The following is a 14,353-nucleotide window of genomic DNA, read 5'->3' on the forward strand; positions in this document are numbered from 1 at the left end:
AGACAGAACCCTCATTCTCTACTCAGGTCTTAAAAGATTATGCCTCTTAAAACTATTGAACTGAGATTAAGTTTCCAACCAGGAACTTTGGAAGCACATTCAACAATAGAAAGGCCTATGAAATAGTCAAACACCCAGGAACAAGCACAGATGCTCCTTAACCACAAAGCAGTAATCAAATAACTCTGTGTGACAAATCCATTGTATATTGAAAATATCAAATCAACAATGTATTTAAGGCCAGGCATGGTTGCTTATGTATTTAACACCAATTCTCAAGAAGCAGAGCCAAGCAAATCTCTGTGAGTTCAAGGACAAACTTGATTAAATAGAGTATCTAGGCTAACCAACACTACGCAGCCAGACTCTGTCCCCACAAAAGTACACCTACCATCAAAAACATCCTAGGCTACATTAAACATGTTTAGAATACTTACATTGGCCTAGAATTAGGAAATAAACATTTAATATAGGCCTAATAAAAAGTTTTTTAATCACATATGACTTATTCAGTACAATATACTATAGATTATTGTCTTTTACCCCTGTGATCAAATGGTAGATACAGACCTCTAGTTTTCTGCTCTTGTCTAGCATCAAGACATAGGGTGATACCACCAATTCACTAAAAGCTCAAATTTTAAGAAATATTTTCTACATAATGCATATAAAGTTTACGCAATTGTAGAGTAGAAAAATAATATGTCTCACTATCACAAATCAGACCATCAACAAGTACCTATACACTAAACACACAAAATCCAACAAGTGAAAAGAATTCCAACTCTAACTTTGATATGAATATAATCTCACTTGTTCAAGTGTAGCTATATGTATGCAATGGAAAAAGTATTGTTTTGTCAGCCATTTGATAAATATAACATCTATTATCATTTTCATCATTATAAAATATATACTAATGTAGTAACTCTCCATGTCTAAGCCAAAAAAGAGAATTTTTGAGCGGTTGGAAAAATAGCTCAGTTGTTAAAAAAAGAAACTCTTACTCCTCTTGCAGGGGACACAGTCTTGGTTCCCAGTATCCACATGTGGCTCACAACCATCTGTATGTAACTGCAGTTCCAGGGAATCCAGTGCCTTCTTCTGAGCTCCACAAGCACCAAGCTCACACTAGTGCACATTCATGCATGGAGGCAAAAATCTCATACACATAAAATAAAAATAAATCTGTTTAAAATTTAAATGCTGCCAAACTGTGATACTATATTCAGAACTGTGTACATTGTTAATAAACTTTCTAGTAAAAAGAAGAAATAAATTTGCATTGCCATCATATGACATTGGTATCTTAGAGGACAATGTTTTAGTAAAGTGTTTAGGAAAATTTTTTTGAACGCATTTCATAAATAAATGTTTTCCATCCTTACAAAATATCTGATTGTTATATCACAATTGTATTCTCTTGAACTCTAAATTATTAGGAATTCATGGATAATGTTATGTACATGTCCTTTTATTTTTAAGGTCATGAAAATACAAGATATATGCATCTGTTTTTATAATATTTCATCTAATCATCTATTTCTATACACATAAGACATATGTAGATGACTCTTACAATCTTTCCTATGTGTCAATTATCTTCTTAATATCTTTAATGAGAAATATTCTGCATTGACCAGAGATTTTTAATTCCTAGGCCTTGATTCTATAAATTTCAATTAATGGGCCTTAAATAATTTTTAAGATGCTCAAAATTAATGTAAACTTTGTGCACACTGTGTGATTCCATGGTAAATAGATTTGCAGTTTGCCTGGAAGTTGAGATCAGTGGTAGAAAGCCCCAACTGAATGGCAGTGGAATAGTGGATCACACACTTTATGGTGTATCTGGTTTTATGTTCCAAGTTGTCTACATGGCAGGATAATCTTCCTTAAGTCACTAAACAGAGTTGAGCATCAATTTTCCAAGCTATAAAATAAAGAAACCAAGACCTACTTCACATGTGATCTTTCCATGAAGTTAATGAAGGCTAAAAACCAAATTTCTGGCAATGTACTGAGGTTCTCATTGGATTTGTGAAATTGTGTTATCTTTTAAATAAAGATGCTTCACAATTTGAGCATCTTTATAACCTAGAAAATTGGATCCTTCTTTCATTCATTAAGAGTTTATACATAAGAAAAAATTAAAATTACATATACATAATTAAAATTAAGCTTAATTTTTTTAATTAATTAATTAAAATTAATATAAAGCTCTGATAATAAGCTAGAAAATACCAAACACTTGATAAGTGCTCATTATCATTCCTATTATTATATGCTATAGATAATTTGCTTTCATTTATTTTTCAATTGCTGTGTCCAAATGATTGTTTCATATCTTCAGTAGTGTGGGTTAAGAATATTTAAAGGGAAGCTTAATGTGCCAGCAAAGTCACCTTAATATGTTTTAGAATTCAACTTGGTATGAAGAACTCAAGAATTAGATATTAGATATGGGCTAAAGAAAGGAGTAGCTTTTGGGATTTAATAAAGACAATGCTTATATTTTGCTGAAAATATCAAGATGTTTATTCAGAGAAAACTGTGATATCATGCAGAGAAAAGTGTCTGAGATCCCATATACATGTCAGTTGGCAGATGCAAGAGCAAATGAGAACTCACCAGAATTATACAAATCTTATGACCTACACAGAAGCAGCCAAATTGTCAAGAATTTAAGTGTTTACAAAAAACGGTCATGCAAACATCTGAGTCATAGTATTGGAATTTGGAGCCTGTTTTACATATACACATTCACATATTAACTTACAATTCATAATAAAGTGTTATCATACTTTCCAATACTATATCTAGAACTTACAAACATTTCTATAAATTATAATTATATAAAGAACCATCAATATTAATGAACTATGATTAAGCTCCACTTTGGACTTTTTTCAAATTAATACATTATATATATATATACTAGCTATAAACAAAATCTACTCATCAGAATGATGTAATTTATATTTCAAATAATAGGTGTTTGAATTACCGAATTACTCACTCATTATGGAAATGTTTTCCATGATTTAGAATAAAAAGAATTTGAAGTAAATATGGCACAATTGCTTGTTGCAATGCCTTAAATCCTGAGGGAATTTGTAAATCATTGTTAGCAGAAGATATATGTGAGTTACGTGTGTTTAATATAGATGTCCATGGTGTAATGTAAAATTCTGTTCGGAGAAAAATATTTGTCTTGTATTTGACTCAGTCATGAAGTCCCTTGACGAATTAGCTAGAGAACAGTATGAATGCGGAAATTATTTAGTTCTGCTTTTGCTCAATAATAATAGCAAAGTTTGTAAGGAATGTTTTTAAGAGTGAGCTGAGTGGCCTCCAATCACAGTGCTATTTCCTGCTTCGTGCTATGTCCATTTAGCAGGACAGAACTCGTCACCACGTTCTTTGTGTTGCTCTTCAGAGAAGTCATTCTCACGGCTGAGGAGCTGAGAAGGTAGCTGGTTGACCTCTCTGCATAGGACTTCGCCCTGCAGCAGAGCTGGCTGTTGAAGCGCTTCCGGAAGCTTTCGCTGAGCAGGTAAAGGGCAAAGGGATTGACACAGGAATTGCTGAAACTCAGAACCCGGGCCACTAAGGTGACAATCATGTGACCCAGAGAAGGGTCGATCTCCTTGTAGTTGAAAGACCTGTACAAGTAGAGCACGTGGTTGGGAAACCAGCAGAAGACGAAGCAGGCCACGAAGACGAGCACAATCTTGGCCAGGCGTTTGCGCGTCTCCATCTGTAAAAGCAACAGAGACACCCATGGGTCAATGGGAAACAGTGAGAGCCAGAGCCGCGGCCCAAACTCACCTCCCAGAAGCAAGGAAGCTTATCAGGGCATGTGGTGACTCCCAAACACACAAACTGTTGCTTGACCTCATCAAAGTGATAGCTCTAACAGCTTGACCAAGACTATCTTGTTCACCACATTATTTTCTTTTAAAGATATTTAGGATTTATACAAGGTCAGATGATAAATTACACATGACAATCTTCATGTCAAAGCAGTAGCATTAATGAATGCCTTAAAATGCTTTCCTTTTACTTACATCAGGGCCATGTTAGTAAAATGTAAATTATTTTGCTCATAATAAATAAACTAAATTAATTAAACATAGAATACACACAAGTGGACGTATTTTCCAAATATCAGGGTATTTTAAACAAGGAGAAAAATGACCTATTGAAACAGGACTTGACTATTTTTAATAGTTCTCACTATTTCTTCTCTCTTTGATTCTCTCTCTGTCTCTCTCTGTCTCTGTCTCTCTCTGTCTCTGTCTCTCTCTGTCTCTCTGTCTCTCTGTCTCTCTGTCTCTCTCTCTCTCTCTCTCTCTCTCTCTCTCACACACACACACACACACACACACACACACACACAAGTAAATAATAAAAAATGAAAAAACAAACATTGAGATTTAGGCCCCTGGCCCACATAATAATGAAAATTTTCTGGGATTGGAGAGATAGCTCAGTGGCTAAAGTCATATGCTCTTAAGCCTAGTGAACTGAGTTCAATACTCAGGAGTCCTACAGTAGAAGAGCAATAACTCCAGGAAGTTTTCCTCCAATTGTAACAGACTCACTATGGCATGCCCATGTATGCACATGAATATAAATAAATAGATGATGGATAAATGATAGATATGTAGAAGAATAGATGGAGATAAGAGAGAGAGAGCGAGAGAATAATTTTTAAACTTCTGATGTAACTATCAACCCTAGTAAAATTATTAAACCCGATTATATCTTAGGGTTTTTTTCATAGAATTCATGCTATGCTTACTGTTTTATAAGACAATCTTCAGGTCTGTAATAGATAGAACTCAAAGTCAGACATTTACCATTTTAACTTCAGAATTCTTTGGTAAAAATCTAGAGTACAAAATTTAGATCTTATTTCCCAATTTTCCTAAACGCTTAAGTACAACAGTGTGAGTAGTGACACAGTTTATCAGAAGATGCTAAGAGCAATCTTCACATTTTTCTAAGATAGAGACATTGGTCAGCAGCTAGAGTACTTAAGAAAGAACTGGAAAGTCTGACAGCCCAAGGACAGGTGACATGGAGAAATAGAATGCAGTGGTACTAGTGATACATCTTAGTGCCCTAAGTAAGACAACCCAACCATGTTAGAAAGTATGACTATGGAATGTAGAGTGCTCATTGTGTCCTCCCTGGATGACAGAGCATGGGGGGAAAGCTATCATGGCAGTCTGAAGCTGGGGATTCAAGTCCAAGCAAGTTGGGCTTTGAGATGACGTCTTGGAAAATGTCAAGGATTGGTTACGCAATCGGGGCATATAAATCTCCAATTGGAAATTTAAAGAAAGTACTGCAGAACTGAGATCACTAAAAAAAAAATAAGCTGTGGGTATTGAAAAACTCAACTTAAGGGAAATAACCAAAACTCAAACATCCAGTTATGATTCAAGTTGGATTACAAAACTCCGAGTCAAGTGTGTAGTTATGTAAAGGGTACAACAAGCCTGTGGCATAGATGTTTTGCTTCCCCGATTCCAGATACTTAGACAACAAATGATTCATTTGTCTGAGACATTGGTTCACTATCTGAATCTCTAAAATGAATGTCAACTCTTCATGCTGATAGCCATTAATTAATGAAGACTACTCTGCACCATGGAAAACTCTGCCAGCTCCTGCTGCTAACTTGTGGTTCAAAGCTCCATTCTCTCACTCCATCTACACCCGCCACTAACTCTAGTAATCTCAGATTTAAGTTTGTTTGCCTTCACATTGGCAACAAGCATCCATTGCCTCCCTGTAATATTTATTATAGAAGTTGTAGCCCATTGGATGATTTTTTTCTCTAGTACTACAGAAAGACACAACTGAAAACACAATTCTTTCACTTTCACAAGAATAACTTTAATTGAATTTTTTATTGCATGCTTTTTAACAAAAAATTGTAACTAATCTACATGTTACCAATTTTCATTTGGTTTGTTTGTTTATTTGTTTGTGTGTTTGTTTTTCTTTTTTAACCCTGGCCTTGGAATTGAACCTAGAACATCAGTCAGTGTTCTCTAACTGCTGAGCCACCTCTCTCCTCTCTGTTACCAATTTTCAACTAATGTGTGCTATCTTTGGGGAAGGTTGTACAGTTGCAATAGGCCAACAGTCCCAACCACCAGCCCCTTTGGGCATCACATTCATTGCCTCTGCATCTCTGAAGTTCCTAGAGCCTCCCGATCTGCTACCCACTCACGCCCAGCCCTAGGCACTGCCCTACTCTCTCTACAGAGACATCCTTCTTTGCATTTCCAGTTACCCTTACAGGGATACCAGAAAAAGATAATAGTCAATTTACACTTGAAATGTGGAATTTTCAGATTGATGATCTTCATCTTTGTGAAAGTATATTCATATAAAAATATTTAAAAAAAACAAATAAACATCGATTTTTATTTGTTATCCATTCATGTGTAAATGTGTGTGCATCTATATATGTGCATGCATATGCACTTGTGTGTGGAAGCCAGAGGCCAACTTAGTGTATCCACTGTCACTCTCTACTTACTCTTTTGGACCTGGTGCTCTCTCTGAACCTTTTGTACAGACACAAAGATAATATTCCCGTTCCTGTCAGAGTCTCAGATGCCTGATAAATGGGATCGAAGTGGATCCCATTTATATGTGACACAAACACATAAAAGAAATTCCCCAGGAATCCTTTCAGTTAAGGCAAATGAAAGCTCAAAGGCTGTCTTTGTATGTCTTGGGATTAACAGCCCATAAAATAACACACACACACACACACACACACACACACACACACACACACACACACACACCCTGCCCCAGCTTACCTGCTTTCTGGTATGTTCATTGTATTCTCCCGGAAGATTGTGTGCACTTTTAATTAAAGTCTTTGCAATGTGGTAATAATAAATGCTGATAATAACAAGAGGTATGAGGAAATAGACAAGAAAAATGAGTATGGAGTGAATCTTTGGATGTAACTCATCCGTTTGCGGGTAGGGTATGCATGCTGTGAAACTGTTGTTTTCCAAGCTACCAATTTGTGCTATTTCCGAAAACACAGCTTCAGGGACAGCCAACAACACGGAGACTACCCAGATGCCCACAGCCTTCACACTGGTCCACAGCACCACGCCAGAAGTCTGCATGTCCATGGGATTCACGATAGCTCTGTACCTAGGACAAGAGGCTCAAGTTACTCTCTAGGAAGGAAGAAGGGAAGGAAGGAGGAAGAAGGGGATGGGAGATAAATGAAAGAAAAGAAAGGCAGAAAGGAAGGAGAGAGAGAGAGAAGGAAGGAGGGAGGGAAGAGGGAAATAAATCTCGCTGGCAGTAGAGATACCAACATTTTCTTCTTCCCTGGCTGTTTCCTAATGTATGGAAGACACAAATTCCCTGGCGTCTCAGTGTCCCCAATTCATTCCAGGGCTTATTGGCACAGAGCACAAATAGAAAGAGGAAAATATTTTAAAGTAGAATCTCCTAAGCAGTGGTGATTGGCTCTTTTACAGTAATTTTTATCTTTAATCAAGGTATAGTATATGTATAATTTTTCATTGAATTTGATCAGCTATTAGATTTTTTTATTTAAATTCTTTCATTTCCAATCTATCATTATACTTGCTATCAAAGGAAAATAACTGAGTTGTTAAAGGTCTGCAAAGAAATGCAGTTAAATTGTACCTCGATTCTAGTCTCAAACTTCAGAGTTTGGGACTCTCAACATTTTTCCTGAATAGTTTCCTAAACAATAAACCCTAGACACTAGTCCAGAGTGAGATTTTTTTTCCTCCACAATCCAATTGGAAGAACTGCAAATTGAAGAGTCCTCCGGTTTACAGATCTATTTTATTTTGTTAGACCAGACAGAAGCCTGTCCTCTCACCTCTTGAATATTTAGTGGCATTGTGTAGGACTGACAGGTAGTAAAGGACTCACATTCTGAGATGCAGTGTCTTCATCCTTAACTTTTCAGGGCCAACTCCAAACTTTAAATGAAGTAGTGATGATGCAAACAACCGAATTGTATATCAGCAAGCTGTGTTTGTCTTTAAAGGATCTGAAGTTATAATATGTCCAAGAGATAAATAACAAAATATAGTAAAAGGTGATTTCAGTCAGACTACATCATTGTCTATAGTATTTAGAAAAGTCACTTAAGCTCTTTTTATTTTCACTCTGAAGTAAAAATAAAAACATCTCCCTTCCAACATTTACATATTTATTGACTTATCATGGTTATCAGATAGCTGACAAGAACAAATTACCAAAAATAAATAAATAAAGCTGCTGATTGTAATTTTTTGAGGATGGATAAGACAGATAATAAAGATCCATAATGAACCTTCTTTTAGGTAATCAAGAAACACAAAGGACATTCTAAATATCCTTGATATTTTTTAAAAAATAAAAGGAAGATATTCCCCTCCACACCACCTAGTACATACTCTTGCAAAGACCTAGTCTTATGTAATTTGAAATACTAAATTAGAATAACCTAGACTGAGTGATTTATAAACCCCAGAAAGTTATTTTGCAGTCCTGAAGAGGAGGAAGACCAGGATGAAGACTTTGACAGATTCAGTGTCCAGTGAGAATCCCCTTCCTGGATGGCATGTGTTAGGTCGAAAGCAGGCTCCCAAAACATCAGTGCTAATGATGGTGTCCTAAAGAGAAGGACTCTGACTGTGTAAACAGAAGAACTTTATTGGGTGAACAGAGGCCTAAACTTAGCATTTCTCAGTAGTCTCTTAAGGCTGATTTCTGTTACCAGGAAAGCCACTACCTTCCTTATCCACCCCAGTAGTCTACCACCTCAACTCCCTGGGCAAGGACATCTAGTTTCTGATTGGTCTGAACAGCCTGCTCAGCTCCAAGACCCCCATCCTGATGACTATCATATAAAACCCATTTGCTCTTCTAACCAGCTACTAGCCTCTATTCTCCCAGGCAGCCTGGAAGTTTGTTCCTCCAAACATTTTTCTTTCTGTTCATAGAGTGGTCCAGTTAATGCTTTCACTATCACTTTGCTTATAAGCAGTGTCTTCTACTGGGCCCTTCTGGACTTGTTTCCACAATGACCCTAGTCAAAAGACCTGATCACCTCATGAAGTTTCCACTACCTGTTACTATTGTTTTGTGGGAAATTTTTTCAATTTATGAATTTTAGGGGGATAACAAACCTTCAGATTATAATAGGCACTATGCCCCTAAAAAGAAGACAGAGAAACTTAAAGGGTTAGAAAATGAATGAACGTTTTTATTGTGTTAAGATTACTAGCAATAAGTCAAATTCATTTAAGAAAATAGACCTAGCTGGAGAGTATGCCAAAAATGAAGAAGATCTTTTCAACAGGGACGATTCTTGTCACCTTCTGCAAGAAAAGAGGGCTGTATGTGGGGGGGGGGGGGCTCTAAATAATACACAACTGAATGAAAAGACAACAGTGCAAATGTGATACACAAAGAATTATACTAGAAAAACTACAGGTTACCAAAGCTGTCAGTACTGTAACATAGTTTACAACTACAAGTGAGTGTTTGTTTGTTTGTTTGTTTTGTGGGGGAGGAAGGAGTACTAGGAAATAAGGCCAGGGCATCAAGCTTGCAAGGCAAACACTTTACCATTGAGCCATAGACCCAGATCTGAGAGAATATTAATGCTGCAAATATATCTTTGGAAGAGTATAAAGCAATAAGTAAAGTCATCTAATGCATATTATATTGGGCCTGCTTTATCATGCCTTCTTCAAATATTTACATAAACATGAGAAATATGTCCCTCAGCATAAAACCTATTTAATTAAACTCAGTAGCATAGCAAATATGTGTAAAATGTTACATTTTCCCTTACAAATAGTCTCAGAGAGATATTCCTGATTGAAAACTGAATTAAGAAATAACCAATCAAAAGACAGACATAGAGAAGTATAGTCATCGTCCATATATTAAGCATCAATGAATAGATTTATTCATCAACTTGAATCTCATTTATGATATCTGTATGTAATATAAATATGGTGAAAATATAAAATTGAATTTAATCATACTGTAAAATAAATGGAAACTTAGATCATTTTTACTTCTTGCAAAAATCATCAGAACATCTCCAAAATCTCTTTCTTTAAGCATGACTGGTTAAACTAGCATCTTTTTTCTTATCAAGCTTTATGGGGCAGGAAGGATGCCAACCAGGAGTCCAGGTGTGAACCACAGATTAACAGAAGCAAAGCTAATTGCTCATTGTTGCTTCACTAGTACACGGTGGAATGTCCAGAGCACACAGTGTGTTCTCAGTAAATGGTTATTGGCCTGAGTATTAAGGATATCATGAATTAAAATCAATTGTGGTGAGTGAAGCTGTTAAATAGTGGGTGGAAATAGGCATGGTGGTGTACAATGGAGATCATCTGGTGATGTTCAATGTGCACCAAACTTCAGAATCACCTGAAGTACTGGGGGTGGGGCAAGAAGGACGAATTGAGTTTTTCCAAAGATTGAATGACAGAGTAAGTCTCTAGGTTGTGAATTGAGAGACTCTGCCTTTACTCTACTAATGTTTTTTCAAGTCTGCACCAAAGTCATGATTAGAAACAATTGGCAGTGGGTATCATTGCCTCAGGCTTCCTGCAAGCTTACTGGAGCCCTGGGTGCTCAGCAGCAGGGGATTTCTGGGATCAACAGAAGTCTGGAGGAGAATCAGATGCCTTCTCTGCAGGTGTTAGTCTTGTTTTTCCTATTAGGTAAACACAACCTTAGGGGCATAAGTTTTGTGTTATATTGTCAGCCTTCTCTAGGTAAAATACATGTTTATAAGGGCTTCAATGAGGATCCAGCTGCCACAAAATCCAGCCCAGCACATTCCCATCTCACCAAGTGTGTCTCAAATAGACAAATAATCACATAGCTCTAACTGAATTGTGGAAACAGTATTAATACTCAAGAATAACAGTGCATTTTAAGTCAGTGATGCTACTTCTAATGAGAAGGAAAATGGAAGCAATCTAGCAGTGATTGAAAGCAGTTGAGTAAAAGACATCATATACTTCAGTCAAATATAATATTACACACTTTATTTAATACAGATGTAATGAATTAGGTGCAGAAATAACAGTTCATTCTGTGATAATGGTTCTGCAGAAATCACAGCTGGGTTCTTACTATAAAAGGCAACTTTTCTTTTGAGATGACAACTCAGAAGCTCTCAGAAAAAAATAATTACCTTTTGTGAAAGTATGGGTCATCCTATATTTTTCAACTTTCATTTTCCCTACACTTGTTTTCCTCCCTTTTTATCCCTGTTATGTTATTGACATTTTTATTTAATCTTTGTTAATTGGACCAAATTGAAAACAGCCAGGGTACTCAATGGTCCAAGAGAGGTGATACACCAGTCTTTGTCTTTATATATCATGCTCACTCCATAATTGCTATGGTATGAATATGATGCCCCTAAAAGGTCCTAAATCCTGGAGGCTCTTCAGTCTTGTGCCTCTGGTCAGGGCAAACTTACTTGTTTCCATGACAATAGATTGGAAAAACTGGTGTGAAATAAACTCAAGTTCTGAGTCTTGCTATTAATGCCCTGCTTTAAAAATGAATGCTTGGTGTCACCTATTGTAATGGCTACTCATTGTGTCTGATTCTAATTAAACTTATTTCTTTAGCAGTCTGATTAGAATAGTTTGCTTGAAGAAGAGCAGTCAAGATCAAATGTCACCTTTTAGATTTGAAGTTCAAATAAAACACTTTGAAAGATAGTAGAACTGGTGCCAAGAAGACGAAACAAAGTTCACAAGTTCTTTAAAATTTTAATCACTTTTCCATGGGTGATTTAAAATAGTGTGTTGTATAAACTAAGTATCTATTTAACAACAGCATCAAAAACTCTCCACTGAATTTTGTCTTACTCCCAATAAATATTAACTCTTCGACTCCAAATTAGTATAAGACAGTAGAATGAGCTCCTGGAAATTCAGATCCAGACTCATTAATAATTCAATACAAAAAATTAATAAGGAGGCCAAATACCATTTTTATATCCAAGTTAAACTGTTTAGCTAAATAACTTCAGTCAGTCCTTCATTCCCAAGAGAATGAGAGCACAGGTCCAATAATGATGCCTAATTAGAAACATTGCCCCTCCCCCAGGCAACAACCCAGACATTTCCTCCTGCATAAGAGACCTGAAAGCATGATGCAGACAGTCTGGGATCACAGTCCTAGCCTCCATTCAGGAAGCCTGGATTTTCTACCCAGCAGTCACAGGAGGGCTTACATTCTCTGAGCTTCAGAATCTACACATGGAAAAATGAAAAAGTTGAACCAATTGATCTGCCAAGTCAAATAATGGATACTTCACACTGCTAGAGTATGTGAAAGCAGATTTGATAATGAAGGTTGTGCCCACAGTATTGTTTTAAGACATTAAAAATTAGCATTATGGGGGGGGAGGGAGGATTACTTGATTTCAACAAGAACTAGAAGAACTTAAGAGTTTCAAACAAGAAGATGTGAGAGCCTATTTTTGAGGAACACATATAGTTCTAATTGTATTCACTTAGACGAATAGTATCTACTTCACATTGTAAATGGTACACAGTCTAAACTACACAGCTTCCTGAAATTAGACTTGGTGTTCTAATATACCAGAATGCCACCCTACTGAATCAGGAAAGAGCCTGCTCAAGTTCAGACAAACACAGGAAAAAAAAAAAAATTGAACTTTAATTTGTTTATGCTGTAGATATTTTGTGAAGTGCATATAGTAAGATTTCCAAAGTGTGTGGGGAAATGCAGGCACCAGAGTGTGCAAGTTTAGAATTCGTGCAATGTTAAGTGTCGTTTAAATAGTTTTTTATATGTTTTTAAACGTCTATTCTCATTATGCTTCAGCTCGAGTTACGAGGCTCCCATTATACACATATACTTTCCTTTCTCCATCTCAATCCCCAACCTATCTATCCCAACATCCTTTCCTTGGCTAATGCATCCCCAATTCCCAATCATCCTTGCCCCCTGTCTATCACTTTTTCAGTCTACCCCTTTGCTACCTGTATACTCTTACCTGTCTGCGCTGAGGGCGGTGAGCGTGAATACAGAAACCCCCACCGAGGTGAGCTGGATGGCGGGGATGAGTTTGCAGCCCAGCTTGCCGAACACCCACTCATCAAAAAAGTAGCGGGAGGCGTCCACTGGAACGCAGGTCAGCAGCAGCAGCAGGTCCCCAGCCGCCAGGTTAGAGATGAAGATGTTGGGGACGCTCCTCATGGCGCTGTTGGTGAGGAATATCTTCACAAGCATGATGTTGCCCAGCAAGCCCACCGTAATGATGATTAGGTAGAGGGATGGGATCACACAGCGGATCACCAACTCTGCAGTGATCCCATCCGAGCCGGGGAGGAAATCTTTTTCCCACACCTCAGGAACCACCTCGCTCTCGTTCGCCTCCGAGGGCAAGGAGAGGTTGGAAAGAGAGCTGGGGGGCATGATCTCTTTTCCCAGAGAACCCGCAGGAGTTTTCACGCACTCGAACGTCTCGAAAAGTGCAATGAGCACAACGAGGATTTAGTTGATGTGTCTCTAATCCTGGCAAGTTTGTGGCTCCTGGGACTGAACAACCGCGCTGGTCCCGCAGACAAGTCTGCGCGGCGCGCTTGGGAGCTTCGCCCGGGGAGAGGTTCCCTTCACTACTGCAGGTTTGCGATTTAAATCAAACAAACAAAAAAAGCAAAGCCGTTGAGGCTTTACCCCGTCTTTAAGACTTAGTTCCCGCTATTAGCAAGCGGGAGAATAGAGGTCAGTCCCTGTGGGACCAAGAACCCTACCTGTCCCCCTGGTCCACCCCAGGAACGGAAGTCATCCAGGAGCTGTCCAGCCAGCGGCAGCTGAAATGCTGGCACTAGCGAGGGGCCTTTTGTGTTCACCCCACAGCTTTGCTCTTCTCTCTGCCTTTCCTGTTGTACTGCTGTGTGGAACTGAAGAGGAGCTGAGTCCTTTTTATTTTTTCATCCTGCGTCCCCATATACATGCATCCTCAACTGCCTCCGAGCAGGAGGAGCCCACGCAGGAAGTTTGGGAGCCTCTGAGGACTGAAAATTTGAGCTGGCAAATCCCCAGTGTTTGAAACACCGAATTTAGCAAACCAGCCAGGGACAAAGGACAAAGTCAATGGAAATGGCTCTCCACTTTATTCTATCATCTTCTGGCCACCCCAGTCACCACCACCCCAAATCTGGAAACTCTTTCCTACAGTTGATGTATTGTTAACGTATTTTATTGGGATATAGCGTGCATAAAGTGCACATCTCTTAGATGCGTGCTTTGCAAT

At 37.9% G+C, this 14,353-nt stretch overlaps 1 protein-coding gene across 1 annotated transcript; it reads right to left on the reverse strand.

The window, feature by feature from the left end:
• Positions 1-2,560: 2,560 nt before the first annotated feature.
• Nmbr (neuromedin B receptor) lies at positions 2,561-13,762 on the reverse strand. The gene is made up of 3 exons (XM_036169088.1): positions 13,091-13,762; positions 6,852-7,200; positions 2,561-3,760 (listed from the first exon to the last, which is right to left on the reverse strand). Exons 1-3 carry the CDS (start codon positions 13,510-13,512, stop codon positions 3,359-3,361), a joined length of 1,173 nt encoding a protein of 390 aa, XP_036024981.1. The 5' UTR covers positions 13,513-13,762; the 3' UTR covers positions 2,561-3,358.
• Positions 13,763-14,353: the final 591 nt, after the last annotated feature.

This window comes from Onychomys torridus, chromosome 19 (assembly GCF_903995425.1).
Source record: "Onychomys torridus chromosome 19, mOncTor1.1, whole genome shotgun sequence".
NCBI lineage: Eukaryota > Metazoa > Chordata > Mammalia > Rodentia > Cricetidae > Onychomys > Onychomys torridus.